This window comes from Phalacrocorax aristotelis, chromosome 4 (genome assembly GCF_949628215.1).
Source record: "Phalacrocorax aristotelis chromosome 4, bGulAri2.1, whole genome shotgun sequence".
Classification (NCBI taxonomy): Eukaryota; Metazoa; Chordata; class Aves; order Suliformes; family Phalacrocoracidae; genus Phalacrocorax; species Phalacrocorax aristotelis.
In genome coordinates, this window is record NC_134279.1 from 18,501,646 (window position 1) to 18,523,586 (window position 21,941).

General features: G+C 39.5%; 1 protein-coding gene across 7 annotated transcripts in view; it reads left to right on the forward strand.

The window, feature by feature from the left end:
• The window catches only part of ZNF827 (zinc finger protein 827), a 107,910-nt gene that overhangs the window by 33,419 nt on the left and 52,550 nt on the right, over window positions 1-21,941 (forward strand). For all 7 annotated transcript variants that reach the window (XR_012660236.1, XR_012660232.1, XR_012660233.1 and 4 more), the window contains exon 4: window positions 8,554-9,037. Coding sequence is in view for 2 of the 7 variants with exons in the window: in XM_075090449.1 (XP_074946550.1) it covers window positions 8,554-9,037 (484 nt within the window). In the remaining 5 variants the exon portion in view is untranslated. The remainder of the gene's footprint in view (window positions 1-8,553; window positions 9,038-21,941) is intronic.

The window sequence follows — 21,941 nt, forward strand, 5'->3', positions numbered from 1 at the left end:
TTGATGGCTGTCTGAAGCCCTTGTGCTCTTTTCTACTCCCCATCTAACATAAACACCTTCATTAACTGAGCCCATGTCATCTTAAAACAGACCCCTCATACAAACATGTAACGTGTAATGTTAATTATTTGGTAATATAGTAATTATTACCAAGTAATGCTCAATTAGACATCATTGAGGTCAGAGGCAGGCCCAGAGCTACCTGACACAACCTAAGAGATTACAGCCTCCTTTAGCCTTACTATGGAGGTAAGATCTGAAGTCTCCTCAGTCAGTGCAGTCCAGCCATGCAGGTCATGATGGACCCAGTGGTCTTTGCTGGTAAAACTGCTCCCTATTTAAGATGAAGGCAATTGTCTTACAAAACTAGACTCCCTGTAGTTGGTCTTTTGTCCTTATTATAGTCTTACGGACAGATGTAAAGAATCACAAGTGCAAGATTCTGAAAGATAACATTTTACCTTAATTTCAGTGGGTTTCATACACTTTTCTCAACTAAGCCATTCGTAAAAATATTTAATATCACATCAAAACTGAGGCAGGTGAATGAGGTGGGGGCATGTTAGTCATGAGTCCAACAGTGGCAGGTGTAACTTGAATTCCCTTTGGAGAAAGTACAAATTGATAACAAGATTAAATATAAAAAAATATCAGATTTCTTTTCTCATTATAAAAAAGTGCTGCTTTTAAATCTGTATGTAAATAAGTATAAGATCATAATAACGGACACGTATATAAACCAACAGTGTTCCGAATGGGATGAATACACATCAGAAATGGTACAGCACAGCTGGGAGCTACATAGGATGCAGTGTTCTGGTTAAGTAAGTAGGATGTTTCAGTTTTCTTCGTTGTCCTAGGATCCTTTGGGAGCTACCTGGCCGTATCTCTTTCCTGACAGGCAACCCACAAAGGTAGAGCTGCCTCGAGCTCTCCATCCCTTTCTCCCTCCCCATAAGTCAGCTGTAGCTGCAGGTGAAGACACATTTTTCAAAACCAAAAAGGCTACTCAAAATTAGGGTACTAGGCTGGTGTTTGTGATTCATGATAAGCCAATTTTTATTCTAGGATGCTACCACAAGCCAAGCTTTCTCCTTTATGCTGCTCTTCAGGTTTTATATTCTATTGATAAGGATGACAGACAAAACCTGTTGAGGTGTTTTGTCCAGCAGCAGTCCTCAAAATCTAATAGCGTTGTCTTTGTAGGCAGCATAGCCCTGAGCTCAAGCACTTCCTCTTTTTTCTAGGTTCTTGTAGGCATTTGCACTGAAACTGGTCATTTAGAATTTAATTTCCATGTGTGGTTTGTATGTGTCTCCACATGGGCTTTCCTTATTGTGTGTATCTTTAGGTTAAAAAATAATAACAACTATATTATATAAATACTGTGTCATTTTACGGTAATTATAGCATGTCAAACTGATTGACGCAGCACACGACTTTGCCAGCATTTTTGGTGTCTTGTCCCCTGCTAGAGAAAATCTTAAGCTGGATTAATTCCAGCCATGGCCATATTCAGATCTACATGTGCTACCCACCATGTTGACGAAGGATTCTTCCAGTAAGGGCACTTTGCCAGGACCAACTCACAACTGGAGGCGAGGAAGTGAAAGGCAAGAAGGGAAGCAGAAGGAAAGTTTCCACACAGGCACACAATGAACAAGGGACGCTGAGTAGACTGCCTTTTAAGGAACACAGTGTTATCTGTAATTGTTATATGGCATTTAGATTCCACAGTGATAGGCACCTTGGAAAAATCCTAAAATAGGCACAGTACAGAATTGTATTAGTCTGTTTTGGAGACAAGTTATACTACATGCATAACTACAAGTTTTGGCCCGTATTCCCAGGAATCTAGGGGTAGCATCGCAGGACCTGATTCTGGTAGCATAGCATGGTTTCCAGGGGCACTGAGAATACTGAAAATTAAGCTGTATGAAATGAATGGGTAACTGAGGGAGGTATCTTGTCAAAGCAGGCAGCAAGGCTTATGCTTGAGTCTTTATCTCTGTTTATCTAAACATATATTCAGTTGGATTATGTTGTTTTCTTCTTGAGAGAGACTATCTTATGTACTACTACTGCAGAAAGCAACAGAAAGGGATGGTGTAATGCAGCAAGATGTATTCAGGCTTTTCTGTTTTTCCTGGTAGGGATTAAATTTACCTCAGAGCAATACCACAAGCATCAGTCAGACTTCGGCCAATTGGTGCGTTTGGATCATGCACATATCTTCCTCAGCGACTGGTGGACGGATAGGCTGTGAGATCATACAGATATGTTCCAAGAAAGCAACAGGATATTAGCCTGAGCACTTGGAAGGGGGCATGAGGAAGAGGAGCATATGGCCAAAAATAATATCTATAAATGTTCCCTGTGCTGCTATATAGACATAAGGCAGAAATGGGTGAGCCAGCTCTTCTAGCAGTGGAAAAGAAGGTTGGCATTGTGAACAGGTGCTGAAGCATGGTGGTATAACAGAAAATCAGGAAAATGAAGATTACGCTTAACAGAAAAGTTAGATGCAGTGGCAGGCAGGTTGTATGATGCCCAACCATGGGATCTTCCTGCTTCTGTTGCTTATGAAGAGGGACCATGTAGTGAGATCTTAGTTTAATATTCCTGTGTAATATGAAGAGGGTTATAACCAGCCTCCTGATTAGGGAGAGGCTACTAATTACGTGATAGTAGAAATATGGAAAGGCTCTGAAGAATGTGGCCATGTCTTCACTACCCCTTAGTGATTTGCTTTTCCCTCTTTCTTCCTCAAGCTAGGGTCAGACAACTGAATATGCATTCCTAATCCATTTTGGTGATGTGTAGGACAGGTTATTTTAAAGCATCTTCACCATATTGGGAGAAGGATGTTGACTGTGTTTTATGGAAGGGACTTTTGTATTGTTTGGTTTAAGCTAACCTTAAAGAGCCCTGGGAGGTGCCTGTGATTCCATTGCCTCTCTTCAGGCAGGGGAGGTAATGCAAACTCGTACAGCCTTTCAACAGGTGAAATCTGTGCCCTGAGTCTTAGACAGGTACCACAAGTGTCTTCAAATATCTGCCTTTTACTCTTGTCACTTCTTGCATATGAGGCAAGGATAAGACAGGAAATTCATTGATACCTTAAATCTTCAAGAAAAAAAAGAAATTTTTTATTTTTTGAACAACTAGTCCAGTCCAGCCCTGCAGAGAGGCTTCTTTTTTCCCCTTTGCTTTCAAGCAAAGCAAGGAAATAATTTCAAAAAGAAAATACTATATAAATAATGCATGTGTCCTGAAGGGAAGGATCATATCAAAACTAGCACCATAGCACTAAACTTTTGAAAGTGCAGTATTTTAAAAATGAGTGAACTTCTCAGGAAAGAGCACTAAGTGAAAAAGCAGAGGGCACATGATAGATGCAAAATGGAGACCTCTCAAGTGTACTCAAATGCAGCCGCAGAAGAAGGCATTTACTAAAAGAGATTTAAAAAACCCAAACAAACAAAAAAACCCCCACCCACAACCAAAACCTAAAAACCTCAAAAAGAAAAAAATCAGTGGGTAGGCAGGTGTGGCTAAATGGCCAGATTGTAGTTGTTGTTATTTGTAGTAGTTGCTTCAACAGATCCCCCTCATGGAAATGTTAATCCACTTGAAAGTTGGTGAGAAAAATAAAACCTTATAGTAGGCAAAGAAAAAAGTCATAATTAGGTCACAGAAAGTAAGTAAAGACTGAGTAGCCAGAAGCAAATATAGCAGTGAATGGATTCAGCACCCCAACTCCCTTATGTTCTGATTTTGCTTAGGGGTGAAGGTTCCCTGTTAAGTCCCACAAAAGAAAGGTGAATGCCAATCCTTCCCTTCCTGAGCCTCATAACTAGAAAGGAGAGTCTGTGCAAAGCATTACCCCAACTTTAAGGAAGGAGAAAAGAGAATATCCACCTCACCAGCACTACAAAATGACAGGGCATGTCTGTGTCACCGTTTCCCTCACCCCTGCTCCTCAGTGTACCCTGTTAGGTGGGATCACGTGTGTTTGTGGTACATCTGTATGGGCCAGTGTGTACTTCCCATGACTTATATTGGCTGGTAAATCAGCAGGGAAGTTGTTTTTAAGTATGAAAAGATGATTTAAGAAACTGCTTATGATACTAGAAATACTAGTATGTCAACAAAAGATGTAACAGAAAAAAATACCATATACAAATGATACGATATGATAGGGACATGTGGTTTCTGTAAAAGAAAATCATGTGGTCTTCCACTAAGATGTTTTGAGCATGTCAGGAAAATCATGGACTTAAGAATCAGTTGAAATTTATTTGGTTTTTAAAAAAGCCTTTGGCAAAGCTTCTCCCTGAGAAGCTGCCAAATAAATTAAGCAATGTGATGTACTATGGCAAATTAGAAATTCACCAAGAGACAGTAAAACAAAGGGTAGGAAGGAATTAGCAATTTTAAGCATGACAAAAGGCTAACAGAGGGGTATTCTATTATTAAGAGTGGAATTGTGCATATTTTAGCAAATGCAATCTGCACAACATGACTGTGGGTAAGAGAATTGTAGACAATACAACCTTATGTGCACGAATGAAGATTAGAAAAGGCAAACTTTGAAAGGGAATAAAAAAAGGCTGGCTGACAGGTAAACAAGGAGGCAAATGAAGTTATTGTTGACAAATATAAGGTACTGCATCTTGGAAGCAAGAGTCTAATTGTGCACCTGGCTGTCTGATATAATGAACTGTAACTACTCAGGGAAAATATCTGAGTATCGCTGTAGACAGTTCAATGAAAACCTTTTCTTGGCATGTGCAGCAGTGGTTAAAAAGTATATTAGATACTTGAATGTCTGTAGAATAAAACAGAAATAACACTGGAAATATTACAATGCTATTATTAACATATGGTATGCTGCCACTTACGATATTCGCTTCTGGTCACTGTATCAAAAATGTATCAGAAATAGAAGGGATTTTAAAAGTTGGCAATGAAAATGATTAGTGGGATGGCAAGAACTCCCTTTGAAGAAAGAAGCTGAGAACAATGGGACTGCCAGGTATGGAAAAGAGGTGTGATCAAAATAATGCATGTGATAGAGAAGATAAATTGAATGGCTTCTTTTTTTCTTTCTTGCAATGTGAGAATGAGGAAGCAGCAAGAGAAACTGAAAGAAACAAATTTTAAAAAAAAGAAAAAAGACAATAGATAACTTGTACCCAAGTCCTCAAGCTAGGCCTGAATTCTGTAAGGAGTATATAGTTCTGTTGAAAATTATTGCATACGTCATATCAAGCACACACTGAAAAAACCTGTAGAACCATTAAATATTATTTGAGACTGGGAAGACTGTAGGGTTAAAATAAAGATGATACAAGTACTTTGCACAGTCAAGGAGAATATACACAGTTATATGAAATAAACTCAGAAGGTAGAAGTCCTTAAATGTTTGACATAAGTCAAACAGTAGTTTTATAGGATTTTGAAAGAATCATTCTCTGGGAGCAGGTTTGTGCACTGTGGTTTGTTGCAGCGTAAATCAGAGAGATCCAAATCTGGCAGCAGCTGGGCCTAGAACTTTGGAGAACACCTGTCAGCTGTCCTCATCTCCTCGTGCCTGTGGTTCTTGCAGCAGCAGCCTAGTCGATTCTAAAGAGGACATCTGATGGTTTGGGTAGCATTAGAACACTGTAAGAGCCATTCCCTGTCTCATGGAGGGAGAAGGCAGCTTTTTGGACTGTAACACTGCATGACCTGAGTCTCCCCTGTGGCTTTCTGTGTAGCTCTACAGGGTTTCTTTTTTCTTATTCTGCACCAACTACTTGCTGCCTTGACTTTTCCCTCCGAATAGCGTAAAATGGCAATTCTTGGCTCTTTTAGCTGCTGTTAAATGAGAAAATAAGGGATAGTTTTTCCTTTAAAGGGTCTTTAACTCTTAGTTTCTATTCCTAATAGTGTTCAAATTTTAAAATAAATATCATTCTCAAAACGAAATAATAATGTGTTTTTTTATTTTAGCTAACACTGGGAGCTGAATATTGGGCTTGACGTTGTTTCATCTCAGTGTTTCGTAGATCTAAAATTATTCCTTTCAAAACTCTAAATATTTGGGTTTGAGCTCTGTCATTCCTTGGCTGCAAGTTATAAATGTACTTTATTTTATAAGAAATCCATTGGTGATGCTGCTATTGTCTTTGGGCAGGAGAAAAATCCAGATCAGATGAATCAGCTCCCTCTATTCTCATCCATTCTCAAAAGATATTGCAGGGGTGGTATGCCATGCTCCTGGGAAGAGAGGGTGGGCTCCCACACACTTTGCGACCTGACTGCAGCAGTGACAGCCTTCAGAAGGCATCGTATTGATGATTGTGATAAGAGGCCTCTAGAAGAAGTGGTTAAATATGTAGGCAGGGAAATGTTGATTGAAGGGGATCCTGGAGAGAAACCCTGGCACACAGAATCTCAGTGGGTGTAAGAGATAAAGTTGCCATGGTGAGAGTGCTTGCCACCATTAGTATATCTCAATGCTCTTCATGAAGAGTAGTGCTTACATACTGCTGTGCTCACAGACCATCCTGTTTCTAGTAGTGTAGACAGGCAATCTGGTTGGCATTTCTGTTGTAACCTGTTAATATTTAGAATTTATTGTTCCACTATTCTTCTGCAAGGTTGTTGCTTTAAAACTGTCTTAGGTTAGTATTAGCTTCTAATTTTTTTTTTGTTGTCAGGTGCAATTTTAAGATTCCAGTATTACTTTGTCTGTAAATGTCATGTTTATATGATACTGAGAATGTAATTCTGTAAAGTGGCTGGCCAAGAAAAATTCTCTCCTGCTGTCTGTTTGTTTAGAACCTAATCTCTGGAGCCCTTGAAGAACTACTGAATGAAGAGCTATGCAGACTAATGAAATGTGTCTTCACTGAATGCAAAAAGGGCTAAAAGAGGGACATCTCCCAGCTTCACATTTTAGCAGATCTGAATTGAGGTCCTGTTTCTGGGAATGCTGGATACAAGCTTGTGCCTGAATTCCTCTTACTATACACAAAATGAATCAGGGCAAATCTACAACCATGGGAAACTCCAGCCTGAATTTTGACAGATCTGTGTTTGGGAAATGCTGCTGTTACCCCAGAGCTCTGCAGGAAACTGGAAAGTGCTGAAAGCCTTAGCTAAAGCTAGGTTCCCAGGCTCCCTGGTGTAGAGCTGAGCTTTGACTAGAGCTGGAGCTCTCAGGGCTTTTGGATTCCCAGGCTACAGCAGTAAGCTTTGGATCCCTGGCACAGCTGGCTGCTTCTAAGCCAAGCTCAGGGAGCGGAGGTAGAGTGCCACTCAGTAGGGTAGGGGAACTGTGCCTCATTTGCCAAGAGTTCATCAAACCTCTCCATGTTTCAGGTGAAATATTTTGCGTTCAAAAAATTGCCGTTTTCCAACAAAAATCTGTCTCACTGAAATGTTTCCAACCAACTCGAGTCACAAGTGAAAACGAATGTGTGGAGCTCAGTCTGGTGCCAGTTTGTCCTGATCACATGTTCATCAATTAGAAAGGAAAAAAATGTATGTATTTGCCAGTCTTTCTGCAGGGAGTAGCCCGGAGTGCTACTGTCAGGATTTAAAATTAATTTGTGAAACTATAGGGAAAAAACTTTTCAATATACCTGCCACTGCTATGCTGGCTCAATTATTCCTTCCCTTTCACGAGTGCTGTGTTAAACAAGAAATTGTATAATTATATGTATAGAGTTTATATTAATGAGTGTGTCTGTCAAATAATATGTAAACCATTACATATGGACGGATGGAGTTCTCTTCAAAGGGTAATCAGGATCAGGCCTGAGGATACTAGGCATTGTAGTCACACTGGAGCATACAACCTCTATGAGAAAGAACCTGCAGTCAAAATATGAGGACAGTAAGATTAACTGTAATCATTAATTGACTGATAAAATAGAATAAATGGCAAACACCATCTCTCATGTTTGTATTTTATCATAATGGATGTTATTTTGTGGTCGAATTAATTTACAACAAAGTTTTTCAATAGTGCCTTGGTATTGCCAGGTGCTGCGTTTTTGCTCTAACGATACATGAATTGATGATGGACGTTGCTATGCGCATTGGTGTTTTGCTGGGTTGCTCTGAACAGCTGTTATTTATGAGGTTGCACAGAATGATCATGCTTAGCAGAACATGTAATAGGGGTGTTTTGTTTTTTGCTTTTTAATCAAGAAAGCTACTGGTTATAGCTTGGAAGTCTTTTTGTGCACTGACAGGTCGTCAGGATCCAGTTGTAAGGACTGTTTGATCCAAAGCAGACTTCATGATTTCCATGCCACAGAAACAGATGTTCCTGTGGTTTTTTTTCAATCTGGTGTTTATGTTCTTTGACTTATGTTTGTAAGAATCCTACTGTTCTTAGTGCCTGACTTCTTTCCAAGTGCTCAGAATGAAGAGTTCACCCATTAGTTTTGTTTTTTTTTTTTTCAAATGGTGTGAGAAGTGTAGAGTTGAGATTTTTGTAATGCTAGTAAACTCTTTTGCTTAATACATGCTTTTATCTTTCACCTCTTTAACCAGGTTCATCAGCACCAAGACAGGGGTGAGACCTTTCAATGCCAGCTATGCCCTTTTACCTCCTCCCGCCACTTCAGCCTGAAACTCCATATGCGTTGCCATCAACATTTCCTCAGGACAGAATCCAAAGTCAAGGAGGAAATACCAGAAACTGAGGTGAAGGGGTCACCACAGCTAAATAGTGACTCCTGCCCAGGACCACAGAGGGAAGGAGGTGGACCTGACCCTACGGGATCAGCATGTCTACCTAAAACACCTGATGTGGCTGGGCAGCCTAGTGGAGGTATTCCACCTTTACTAGTGAAAGAAGAGCCCAAAGATGACAATGGCATCTCAGCTGCACCTTTTGCTCTTAGCACTGTTGACAGAGCTCCCAACAACACAAAGCTGAAAGACTCCTCTGACTTTGTGGCCAATACAGCATCAGCACTATTCAGCCAAGACATCTCTGTCAAGATGGCATCAGATTTTCTCATGAAGTTGTCAGGTAATTAAGCAGGAAAATGCAGCATCAGCTGCTCTTTTATGGGCTAAGAAACACTTTGCTGTGGGTTTGCTAAGTCATGGAATTGCCGGGAGAAAAACATTGCAACTTCTTAACTTATAATTTCTTGTTTCTTTTGATAAGGAGAGGTGCATGATGGAGGGAAGAGGGGAAGTGGTGAGAGAAGAGGGGGATTTTGCTGTTTAATTGCTGGGATTAGGAGTGAGAACTTTTTATCTAGGCTTTCAAGTTTGTTGACAGTTACCTTGGCAGATCTCATTTGATGTGTTTTTCAGGCACGCTGAATACCTGTAGTTCTGGTTTGAAATCACTGAGGGACACAAGTGCCCAGCATGTTAGAAAATTCAGCTCTTAAGTTCTCTGCCTTTAACCATCTGTTAAATAGGACCAATAAAGTATGGGTCACATTCATTTCAGAGTAGTATTTGAGGTCTAACTAGTAAATAAGTGTGAAGTATGAACATTACTGCACTACTTGATTAATAAGAGTTTAAAAAAGGTAGTCCTAGAGATTAATGAATAGTTTTTAATTTTTTAATGTTTTAATTGAAATCTACATCTACTGCAAAGCATATGTTTGTGTTTTCTTTCACTGTCAGATTATTGCTGTGAGACTGATACTCATGTGAGATCCTGAAGTGGAGGTCGTGTTTAGGGTGACTCTGTTATATTTTATGTGCTCTTTTATTGATTTGACTGAACACTTCAGAATTATGGATATGCTGGGGGGATGTTCTATACTAAATGTTTTCAAAATTGGCCTTTAATTTTTAAGGAGAAAGAAGTCAGGAAAAATGTCACTAAAGAAACTTCTATTTCACAAGGAGGTGTGTAGCTGTACGCTTCTACGGGAGAACTTATCTTGGGCCGCATATCTCCGGGACACAGGGCTCTACCCGCCCTGGGGACAGTGATGCACAGACATCAGTATGATGGATACAAAATGTCCGTTTATTTGGCTGCGTCACACGCTTATATAGCTCTTGCGCTTCCTGTTCCTGCCACTCCTATGGGGAGGAGTCTATCTTTCCGTCACAGCCCGTGATCTTCCAGTCGCCGATCCCTGTCTATTCCCCTACAGAGGTGGCAAGTCCCTATGGCAAGTTATAGAGTTTGGAGGTAGAAGATACCCTTTTCAATAGAGCATAATTTGTCGCCTTTTCCTTTGAATAGAATGAAAGTGGCATTTTAGCAAATTTTATTGTAAGACAAACTAAGGAATTAGCTCTGTCCTAATGCCATTGCCTTGGTGAAACTGCAGCCATTTATTTTGGAAAGGCTTGCTGTCCTCATCTGCTCAGACCTTTATTGGGATTGCAGTTCTGTGGAGAATCAAGTAGAATGGGTAAACACAAGAAATCAAGCCTTGAGGCTTCATGGAGCCAAGCAGGAAAATGAAAAAGAGCTGAGGACAAGCAGGAAGTGAAATGAGCTGGCATAAATGGTTTGCTGTGTGGATTGGAAGAAGCTACAGGCATCTCGCCTTTAAAAAGAAAAAATAATCCACTGATATAATTTATTATTATGACCAACAAAAAATGAGCAAGGATGAGTCTGTTTTGATTTGCTTGTACATTTTTTCTTGTACATTTTGAGTTTCAAATTTGGACTTTATATGAAATCCATTTTTTATGTTTTCTGACAGCTGTTCCATATATGTTGTTGTTCTGATCCGTGTCTTAAATTTGGGTTGCTGTGCACTAAGTGGCACAGCTGTACTGATCAGTAGATGGTAGTGCTCATGATGGCTGCATGCAGCAAGAATAAGAGCAGAAAGCAGGAGAGGGGGGCAAAGCCTGAAAGCTGAGAAAACATACAAAATTTTGATGTGTTGTTTTTCATGTAGCAGTTGATGGGGAGCTGTTTACAGTTTGGCAGACAGTCATGTTTTCAATGTCTGATCTATTGGCACCAGAAAAAGGATACAAATGTACATTATTCATGCAGAAGGCCTATGCGGTTATTTTATGGTGACTTACTAAAGGTCTTGAAACCTGACTTGTATGCACTGTTACCTAGCAACATGTTATAAAGTCACTGGGGGAGTGAGATGTATCTGTAATTTTGTATGTGTGCATATTTGGATGAAAATGTACTGCCAGTCACCAAGTTTACTACACAAGAAGAGCAATGGTAAAGGAAAGGAATTTCTTTTCTCCTGAGATTTATATTGTGTTATATACACTTAGCTCAGGCTTTTCTCCATACAGTGTGCATAAATTTAGAGTAGAAGTAATTACCTTTTAGCAAGTTGGCTAAGTATTAGCTGCATTTTTTGACTGCTTGTTCTGCTGAACCGAGTTCCTTTGAGTGATTTCTTTATTATGACACTCTCTTGTTAGGCCCATCAGAACTTCAATTATTGGCCCTACCTTCTCAATGATATAAATCTTTTGACATCTCAAATTGTATATGCCAATTGTAACAGCCAGCACAGATTTGTCGAGACCAAATTATGTCAAAACAATCTAATTTTCTTCTCTGACAGGCCTTGTGGCTAAGAAAGAAGCAGTAGATAGATATATAGACTTCTAGAATTTGGCATGTACTGTTATTGAATATTGATGGTTTAAATGAACATTTATTTTTGCTTCCCAATGTTTATTGCTCCTCTTCTTCTTGGTTGGTGTCGGTTCATATGCCTCCAGTTTCGTGGGAGACCTCAGGGCCTGTTGGTTTTAATTTCTGTGCAGTTTTCAGCCTCTCCTCTTTCTAAACATGTGACTCAGAGGAGTGCTTATCTCCCTTCAGACCTAAGAGTTACAGTTTCCAGAAGTTTAACTGGTACGCCTAGGGTGAAAGACAGTATAAAATTGGTGTTTATTTACTATTATGAATTTTAAAACTGTAGTTTAATAAGCATGTATCTAATATTGACTCTCAGTATTATTTCTGACTGTGCAATGCAGTACCTTTCTAGTCTAGGTGAAGTGGGTATCAGGTGGTTGGAAAACAGTACATTGAAAGTAGTTCACAGTCAAAAGAGTCGCAGTCAAAAGAGATCTGTAAAACATGTGCAACTGTTCAACAAACAGTTGCACAAATATAAAACTAGGAACAACCGGCTAGGTGACAGTTCTGTGGGAAAGGAACGGGAGTTAATGATGTCACACTGGTGCTAAAAGGCAGTCATTGTGCTGGCATGTGTACAGAGAGAAACAGCCTCACAGAAGGGGGAAACAGTCCTGCTCTTCTCAGTCTTGCTTAAGTCCAAGGTTTTGACACTATAGTTTATGAAGAGTGCGGACCATTGGAAAGGCTTCAAAGGAGAGCAGCAGAAATGACTGGAGGTTTAGAAAACATGTCCCGTGAGGATGGATAAACGGGAGTGAGGTTGTGAAGCCTATAGAGAAGACTAAGGAGAGTCATTAATAAATCTTTAATGGATTAAAAGGTTTGTTGCAGGGAGAAGGAAATAATCTGTTGGTGATTCATCCTAATTAGGACAAAAAAATAACAGGTTAACTGTAGGGTTTAAGTTGGCATTAGGAAAAAGCTTTCCAAAAGTTCACAGAATCACAGCATCCCAGGTTGGAAGGGACCTCAGGGATCATCTAGTCCAACCTTTCTGGGAAGAGCACAGTCTAGACAAGATGGCCCAGCACCCTGCCCAGATGACTCTTGAAGGTGTCCAACGTGGCCGAGTCAACCACTTCCCTGGGGAGATTATTCCAATGGGTGACTGTCCTCACTGTGAAAAATTTTCCTCTGGTGTCCAATTGGAATCTCCCCAAGAGCAACTTGTGTCAATTCCCCCTTGTTCTCTCCATGTGACTCTGTGTAAAAAGGGAGTCTCCATCTTCTTTGTAGCTACCCCTTAAGTACTGGTACGTGGTGATGAGATCCCCTCTGAGCCTCCTTTTCTCAAGGCTGAACAAACCCGTTTCTCCCAGCCTATCCTCATTTCGCAGCCTTCCCAGTCCTTTGATCATCTTGGTGGCTGTTGAGGTAGTTAGATCTCTGTGATAGTTTGGCTGGAGAAATTGTGGCATCTCTGCCATTGGAGAATTTTAAAAACAGGTTAGATAACTACAGGTCAGATATGGTTGATCACATTTTAGGCATTAAGATGGACTAGATATGTGTATTTCCATCAGTGAGCCATAGGACATCAGAAGCAGTTGCAAGGAATTTCAGCTGAACAGAAACAAGAAGCAAGCTATAGAGAAGCAAAGTGAGGAAAACATTTACAGATGTTCAGAGTTAGACCTGATTTCGAGAGGCCCAGAAATTAATTGTAATGCCACTGCTCAAAATGACTCCTGATTTTTTTTCAGAAATGCTTAGGGGAGCTTTAGATTTAAAGAGTTTGAGAAACATTGGTGTGGGTAACCTTTTGAGATCCCTTCAGCCCTAATTCTGTGCCATTGCTTGCCAGAAAGATTTTCAGTTACATATTTTATGAAATAAGGCATAACACAAATCAACAAATTTGAATCTGAAAAGAAGAAAAAATTTTGAAATTTTATTCAGTTCTCTAGGTCCTAGTTTAAGGTAGGAGATGCTTTTAAATTCACGAGAAATTTACAAAACTTTGAAATTTTGTTTAAATTTGGAAAGGGTTTTTGTTTGTAAAGACAATTAGCAGATGACTTTTAACGTATAAACAGAAGCATATTTAAGCATGGTCATGTGTTTACCTTCAAATCTTCCCCCTCTTATTTCAGTAGGACTGCTTGTATGCTTTAAGTTGCCTGAGTACTTTGCTCGATCAGTGCTTTGCCAGAACGTTTTCTTCCCCCAGTCTATTATTAATTCCACACTGAAACTTTGTAACTGCATTCATATCTTAATTTGCAGAGTATTTGATTTTACCGTCTCAAAGGTTTCAGTGGCAGATATTATACAACGCACCTCTTTAAATACCAATGTCCTTCCACCCACTTCTAAGGCTTATTTTCTTCTGTAATAAAAAACAGCTTTCACAGTGATCCAAACTACAATGGCCAAGGTACTCTAGTGAAGTTATTACTGTGCCTATGTTGTGTGCTGCTGTTACTTTTCATAACATTTGAAAAAAAAAAAAAAAAAGAATCCCATCAAAATGAATGGGATTCTTGCAGTATTGTTCTCAAAGGAATTCTGTGTGGAAACAGTAATTGTAAAGCATACTTCATTGCTGTCCGCTCTCCCCCACCTCTCTGTGTTCAGCAAGCGCATTACTCTAGAAAGCACATCTCTTCATCTTGCGATGGTGTATATTATCAAGTGTGCCCTGCTGCTGCAGTTCTTTTTATGTTTCCCAAGTTACTCGCATGGAAAAATATTTTAAAATAGGGAGGAGGAAGGAGAGATAGTATGCTGAGGGTTTGGGGCTGGCCTTGTTAAGACCAATGAGAAACTATGATTTCTTCCAGATTAAGTCATATCTGTTGTCACTATCATGTGAGGAATTAAATCTTTATTTTGGAAAATAATGCCACCATGGGATTTTTGTGACTGTCCAAAGTACTTGGACTTTGCATTCATGTTTTGTTAGCCGATTCCATTAACGGAATAATGAAATAGTAAATCATCAGACAGCTACATACAAAAATATTAGGAGATAAGCTAAGTAATCACTTCGATTATTTGTTCTGTTTGGCTCTTGAAAAAATACTGCATTCCTTAAAGGTAACACAAGTAATTTGAAATGTTGTAGCATTTGCCATTGATAGTACTGAACTCACTGGCTTGAACTCTTCAAACAGCTATTTTTAATAAAATAAAAGCATGTCCAATTAAATTGTCATAATTGATGTATTTGTGTAGCAAGTTCCAAAGAAAAGACCATGCTGCCTATATTTAGGATTCATAGCTTATGCCAGAAAGTAAAATTTCAATTAGAATATGTAAGCGCACAGGACTGGCAATTATTGAGCCATATCCTTAATTTAAAAATACTGTGAATTCTATAATGCTGCTGTCAGTGTAAATACCCTGATGTCATCAAGATCTCTTTGAAGTGCCGCTCCAGATTCACATTTTCATAATTTCCATATAGACTTTTAATTTAAAACAAAACTGAAAAAGGGCAATAGCACAACTAATTAAAACTTGGGCAAATAAAAGCTTGTACTAATCTTTGCTACTGATATAGCACCACTGTTACAATCTCTTTTCAGCAATTGCTAGTCTTACATCCACAATTTCCCGACATCCTTAAAATCATAGTCATCGTGCTTTAAACCTTGAAGGAATATGTAGAATTTAGCAAGACAAAGTAGTGTAGGCTCTGTTCTAATTCACTCATTTAAAATGCAGGATAACAAACTGCTTTTTTCTGTACTTATCCCAATACAACTTAAAAGAAGACATAAATATGATTCTGGACCAGCTCTGTGCTTAAAATTTTAGTTTTAATACCTTCACAAACCCTTATACTTGGCGTATAAGACTAGACTAGACTGATGGCTCTTTTGCTTCCCTGATTACACCATTACTCTGGGCAGAAGTCCTAGCTCCTGAGCCTTTCTGTCACTTCTATCCAAAATGGGAATTTAAGACATTGTTAGTTCAATCATGTCTGATAGTTTGTTTTGGTTTTTGTTTTCTTAAACAAATATAAAGGTCAGTCTGGTGGTGTTTCTCTCCTTCTCTGTTTCTGTTCCTTTGTAGAGAGAAGAAATTTCCATACTGCAAACAGTTCTTTCAGCAACAAATTTCCCTTGGCTCCTTTCACTGTCCCCCCCTCTTTTCTCCATCTTCCCCAGAATATTACCTGTTCTGCTGTTGTTTTGATTTTTACCCAGAATGGAGAAGATGGTCTTGGCAGATATTACAGCCTTGTTTAGCAGCTGGGACTTTGGCTGTATAATGGACATCTTGGGGCATGGGGGGATGTGGGGTCCTACAGGTGCCTTAACAATTTGCCCAATTCCTCCATTCCACTTGGACTAGGACATTGTGAAATTTTGAGGGGACAGTAGGAGGACTTGACATTCTTCAGTGCTGTGTTTCATTTTGTTTGACTACAGCTCCTTAAATGCAAAGCAGCTTTAGAGAAGGTCAGGATAGTTAGCTGGCCTTTTCTTAACTTCTGCTTACACATTTTTACCATACTTAAGCAAAGGAGTTTGGAAGACCTTATATTTTAAGTGGTGTCTGGAAGCTCAGAGGTGGCAACTCTTGGCATCGTCATACTTCTCATGATGGTCCTTTCTGCTGTTCCACAGCTTTGATAAAAAAAGAAATGTTTTAATGCTGATCACCCTTGAGTCATAAGTAGGTTTTTCATTGATAGTTCCCATCCTCTTCCTTGGAGCCCTATAGATTATTTTATCTGGCTGAGGGCAGAGTAGAGAGCTTTGAAAATGAGATGTAATTGAGTTAGTAATCCCAGGAGGGTTTGGTAACATGAGGTCTCTGGGTCAGATTAATACTCCAGGGCAGAAGGCACTAAAAAGAAGTGAGAGACCAGCTAGACTGTCCTGCCAGAAGAAAAGTATTTCTCCTTTTGGGCCACTTACAGTGTAGACAGCCTCTATGTTTAATAAGTTGAACATAATTTATCAGCCCAATTGGATTTTAGTCTGGAGATTCTCCAACAGGTTCCAATTGCATGGATTTTTTTCTTACAAAGCAGTTAGCTCACTGGTGGCTTCTTCTGCAGTGTTTGTCATCAAATATAAGACACAGTCTCCATGCAGAATGCCAACACCTACCTGCACATTTCAATTACTAGAGCGAAAATAGTGGAAGACTCAAGTCATACCCTTTATTGACCACAGCTGCCTTCAGGACAATGATGCCCAGTGTTGGGAAAATGTGTCTTCCAAATACTGTGGAACTGATCTCTCAAAGGTCCTTCATTTCTTTTAACCACCGCAACTTACAACTTACCACCTGGAATGGAAGGCTTCCTGTGCCATTCAGATGCTCTAGCTCCAGTAAGGACCTGGATAAAACACTATCCTTTCTTCCTCAGGTGGAACTCACGCCATGGTTCTCTTGCCATGGTGGCTCTGAGAAGAATCACAAAGGGAGCTTTTCCTGCAAGATCTCAAGGAGACCAGTTCAGTTTGCCTTTTGGAATGTGTCAGCAATTTCCCCTTTTCCCTCAGCCACGACTGGCCTGATCTCTCTTGTCTGTATAGCTGTACTCAGGCACCACTTGTAAAATAATACCATGGTGCAGCAGCGTACTGTGGCGTTTTCATCACAGTTCCTTTTGACCCCAACTCTGTAGATACTTTTTGTCATGGCCTCTTTTGTGGCATCATTTTTGTTGTGGCTTCTTTTTTATTTCTCATGTTCTTTGGTCAGACAGATGGAACAGTGACCAACTCCTTGCTGATTGTGACTTGTAACATTGAGCTTGGCTTGAAGTAATCAGCCCATTTTTCTTCTTTCAATTATAAACATTTTGAGCATTTAGAAATCCTTGTAAGTGGACTGATGCAGTTAGCAGCTTCTATCAAGAGTGTTTCAGATTAGTGGCAGATGCCCAAAGCTTTTCTTGTGGTATTTGGCAGTTTGAGGAAAGTGTTATAACTTTCATCATCTACTTTTGCCAAATGGATCAAATGATTCCAGTCTCCAGGAAGATAAAAATGAGCAGCCTAGATCCTTCTTTGGTTTTTTTGGTGGTGTTGGTGGGGGGTTTTTTGTTTGTTTTTTTCCCCTGGATATGGAATGGAATTAATGGAGAATTACCAGCCCTGCTTGAGAGTGCACTGCCTGTTAGTTGCATTTGCTAGGAGGTTTTGGGGTCTGGTTTGGCTTTTTTTTCCCCCCCTCGCTGTGTATTTAAAGATTAAATTGCTGAGTTTTTTGGATTCAGTCTGCAGGCAACACATCCTTCAGTCTGTTCTCATTGCAGTTCAAGATAAATGTAAGTTAAATACTAATTAAGTATATGTATGTGTATCTATTTTTATATGTAGATAGAAGACACTATTCCTTCTGGGGAGTAATAATTTCATAGTAAAAATATAATTCATAGACTTCAACATCATCTTTTTATTCCTCATCTAGTGCTAATTTTTAAAAGATTCCACAATCATAGGGTTTTTAAAAACTGGTCTCAGTCAACTTTTATTTCCCTGTTTGCAATGATTTTTCTTATATCTGTTTATTGTTCTCCATAATATGACTAGTGGATGCATCACAGTTGCTGTTTCCCATGTGTTAGCAATTCTGCCCATAACTGTAGATCCAAGATGGGGCAGAAGCAAGGGTGGTGGGGATTTTGTTGGGTTTGGGGTGGTTTGTTTTTTCAGGTTTTTTTTTCCCCTCTAGTTTTAATGTATAGATATGAGAGACTGGACAGCCTCCCCCTTTTTCATTTGTGCTCTATTTAATCTTCATCTATGTTGGAATCTGCCTTAGTATATTTCAAGAGTAAAGGCCCCACTAATTGAAGCAAAAGCTCCATTAATTGCAACAATTGGGTCTGATTAATCAGACCAAATAGTTGTCTGGTTTTGTTATTTGTTTTCTGGGGGAAGAAAAATGAGGTAAATAACTCATCTGTTTTTGTGATTTGTCTACAATTAAAATGTTTGGTTTTTGGAAGGTGTGGTCAGTTCAAGCAATGTACTGTCAGTTAATTAAAGAAATAAACCCCTACTTCTTCCCTAATTTATTAATTCTATCTTTGGTCCAAAGCAAAGCAGCTAGAGCAGGCAGAACCATTAACACAGGTAAGAAGAATAGTTTGGGTTTCTTTTCCCCTTCACGTAATACTTCAGGACTTCCTCTGGATTGTGGGACTCTGACCATGTTTTATATTTCTCATAGGTGATATCTTATAGACACACAGGGACAAACTGAGGATACAAATCTTGTGAAGAGCTTGTTTAGATGATGGCTGATGTTGTGCTGGTGGGTTTGTTGTCAGCGTAGTTTTAGCGTTGTTATTCCGGGTGGCAGCTTAGAAGTGTGAGGGGGCAGTAGCTTATAGCAGCATGTGCTGTCACAGTAGAGCCAATGTGTGGGGTAGGGAGAGAATGGGAAAGTGAGACATAAGAAAGGAAGGAAATTTGATGGATGCCCTCTTCAGGTTATTCTGGGTGTGTTGCTATCATGAAACTATTTAAACTCTGATGACCTGCCTTGAATTTTTTGGTTCTCTGAGCTATTGGAACTTGGCCTTATCTCAGTAGAGTTTGAGAACACCCTGGGATGAAGAGCATAGAGGTACCACTTGACAGCTGCCCTCAGATTGGGTCAGATTGGCTGCTGAGTTTTGGCTTGGTGATAAGAGGGTTTAATAAATGCTGATTTCTTCCAAAAGTGCCCCCTTGGATCCTCCTTCTTGTGGTAGGGGAATCCATAAGGCATCTGTCACGGCAAACTGTAGCACCTGGCTCTGAAAAATGTTCCACGTTTAAGGCTGTGATATTATGTGAATTCTGTTACAGTGATTCTGTTTGTGTACGGATGTTTTTACATTGTTCTTAGCCTGGCTTATAATGGTTACAAACTTACACTGATCAATGTACGTGAGTTTAATATCACCTATGTATTTTAAATGGTAAAAGTGTATGCTGGTCTGTAGTGCATCTTCTGTCTGGTTCATTTTCTGCCCTGGTTCATGGGCAGAAACATAGCTGGCTTTACAAGTTAATGATTTTTCTCAGTGGGTCATCTTTACCTCTTCACTCAGATTCATGTTTACTTTATTTTCTGGGACAATTTGAATTAATTCCTTCTTGAAATGAATAAATTAAAAATATTTTTTTTCTCCAGGTTCTCTGAAATTTCAGGCAGAATGCTCTCTATCAATTGTACTCAGCTCCTGGTAGAGGCATTTTTCATATCAGTAGCAGGTAGAGGGGCATGTTTTAAAAGAGAAAGAATGCAAAAAGTAGTGTGGCATAGAAGGTTTGGGGGTTTTGGGTTGTGGGTTTGGTCATTGGCTGGTTTTTGGTGGTCATTCATCACCCCATGTGAAACCCCAGAATAGACTGAGCAAGAAAGATGTAGGCCTGAATGAAGAAGATAGATGCTTTGGGTTTTGTTGGTTTGTTTTTTTTTGTTTGTTTGTTTGTTTTTTAAGTACCTTGGTAAAATTAAGGTTGACTTGAGAGCCTTAACCTGTATTTTGATTATTTAAAGCATGCTTCAATGTTTCATATTTCTGTTTTTGCTTTTTTTTTTTTCAAAGAAAAAAACAATTCCTGATACTGGTAAAAGTGCTTATAGGTCATATTAAAAATTACACATATATAAGGTAATTTAATTTCTGAAGTAGTGAATAGCACCAATGTGTATGTACATGCCGCTTATGTGTACACTGTTTATATCACTTGCTTTAATCTTGTTCTTTGGTAATGGCTTGCCAACCAATAAGAAAGGAGAAAAATCAAACAATCCTGGAATATAAACTGAAAAGATGTAAGTGCTGTGTTACATGGTAATGTGGTAGCTTTAAAAGATAGTAATAAAAACCCCAAACGCAAAGAAAAACACAAAACAATGGACTGTGTGAAAATGAGCAAAGCTCAAAGTAGCAAATGGAAGTGTCCATCTGCGACAAAGATGGCAAATGTACCCCATATTTTAGGTTTGAGGTCTCAGGGAGATGATGAGCACTTCACAGTGGGGTGCAGGAATTCAGATTCTCTAGGAGTCAGATTTTGCAGGAACTGCTGAGAAGGAAAGTATCTGAGTAAATAAGCCAGGAAAGTTGGGAGTTGGAGAGTAGGTAAGAACTAGTGAAGTAGAGGAGAAAGTAGACCAAGGGCTTAAGCGGGTGAATGCTGCCAGATTTTGTTGGGTTGATTTGACCTGTTAGTACCCTGCCCCTTCAGTTGGATATCACCATCCCTGTGATATGCCAGTTCCTTGGCTTTTCCTCTTCATGTAAAGGGTTTGCAAAACAGCTCTCTGCAGCAAGGAGTGCATGTTGGCTTCTAATGCCCTGCCGCAGCCTGTGATAGGGGTGGTGGGGTACACCCTTCTTACGTGGTCCGAGTGAGATTTGACAGAGCTCATCTGCAAGAATCATGAGGGTAGGCAGGGGATTGTCATGTGGAAGGAGGAAAACATGTAGAAGAGGTAGTAAGGTAAACGGTGAGAGAGCTTAGGAAGATAAAACAGGGACAATGCTCTGTCTTTCATATTTGTAGAGACAGAGGTTTAGAGAGGTGAGAAAGATGTAAACTCATCAAAGTTTGGGGCACTGAACAAGCCATTTGCTGTGTGTTACTGGGAACTGAAAGTGAAATTTTGAACAAGAAAAAGCCACTAAGGCAGGGAAGGAAGTATCTCTTAATGGCCAAACATGAAGAATTATAAGAGCTGCTGAAAAGTAGTGCAATTTCTTTAGCCTCCTGTTTGTCCTGCAGTCTGCCTATGAATTTGTATTGCTTGGGTTTGGAAGTATCATTTAAGAGGTATTTTTGGTTTTATCCCTTCAACAAATGCAGTGTAAAGGGTCTACTGCTGTCAAGGGGTATCAGAAAGACTGTTCAAGAACAATGTTGCTCGTTGTGTAGATTTTAAGCAGCACCAAGGTCTCTCTACCCTTCTCTGAGGCTGTACAGCTGCTTACATGGAGTATTTGAAAGGATTACTTTACACTTGCTCTCTTTCTTTTTTTATGCATGTAGTACCTGGAACAGTGCTCTAATAGCATCTTGCAGTGCAGAGCTGTCTTCTGAAAATCCCTCTGTTCTTTCTTAACAAATACCAACTTTTAGGACCAAAGATTTTTGCTGTTCTTTTCCCTTTTACTCCTCTCTTAGGTTTCTTATCTTTCTACTCTTCATCTCTTACCTCTTTTCCATGCTCTAAGGACTCAATACCTAGTACCCATGGTCTTTGCCAAATTTGCCCTTATGTGAAATGATGTTTTAAACTTACATCAAGACCTACAAACCAATGAACAAGGGAATGCTTTTAGGAGGAGTAGGGGCAAAAAAGTAAGAGAAGGATGGATTCTTGAGCAGTTTTTGTGTTT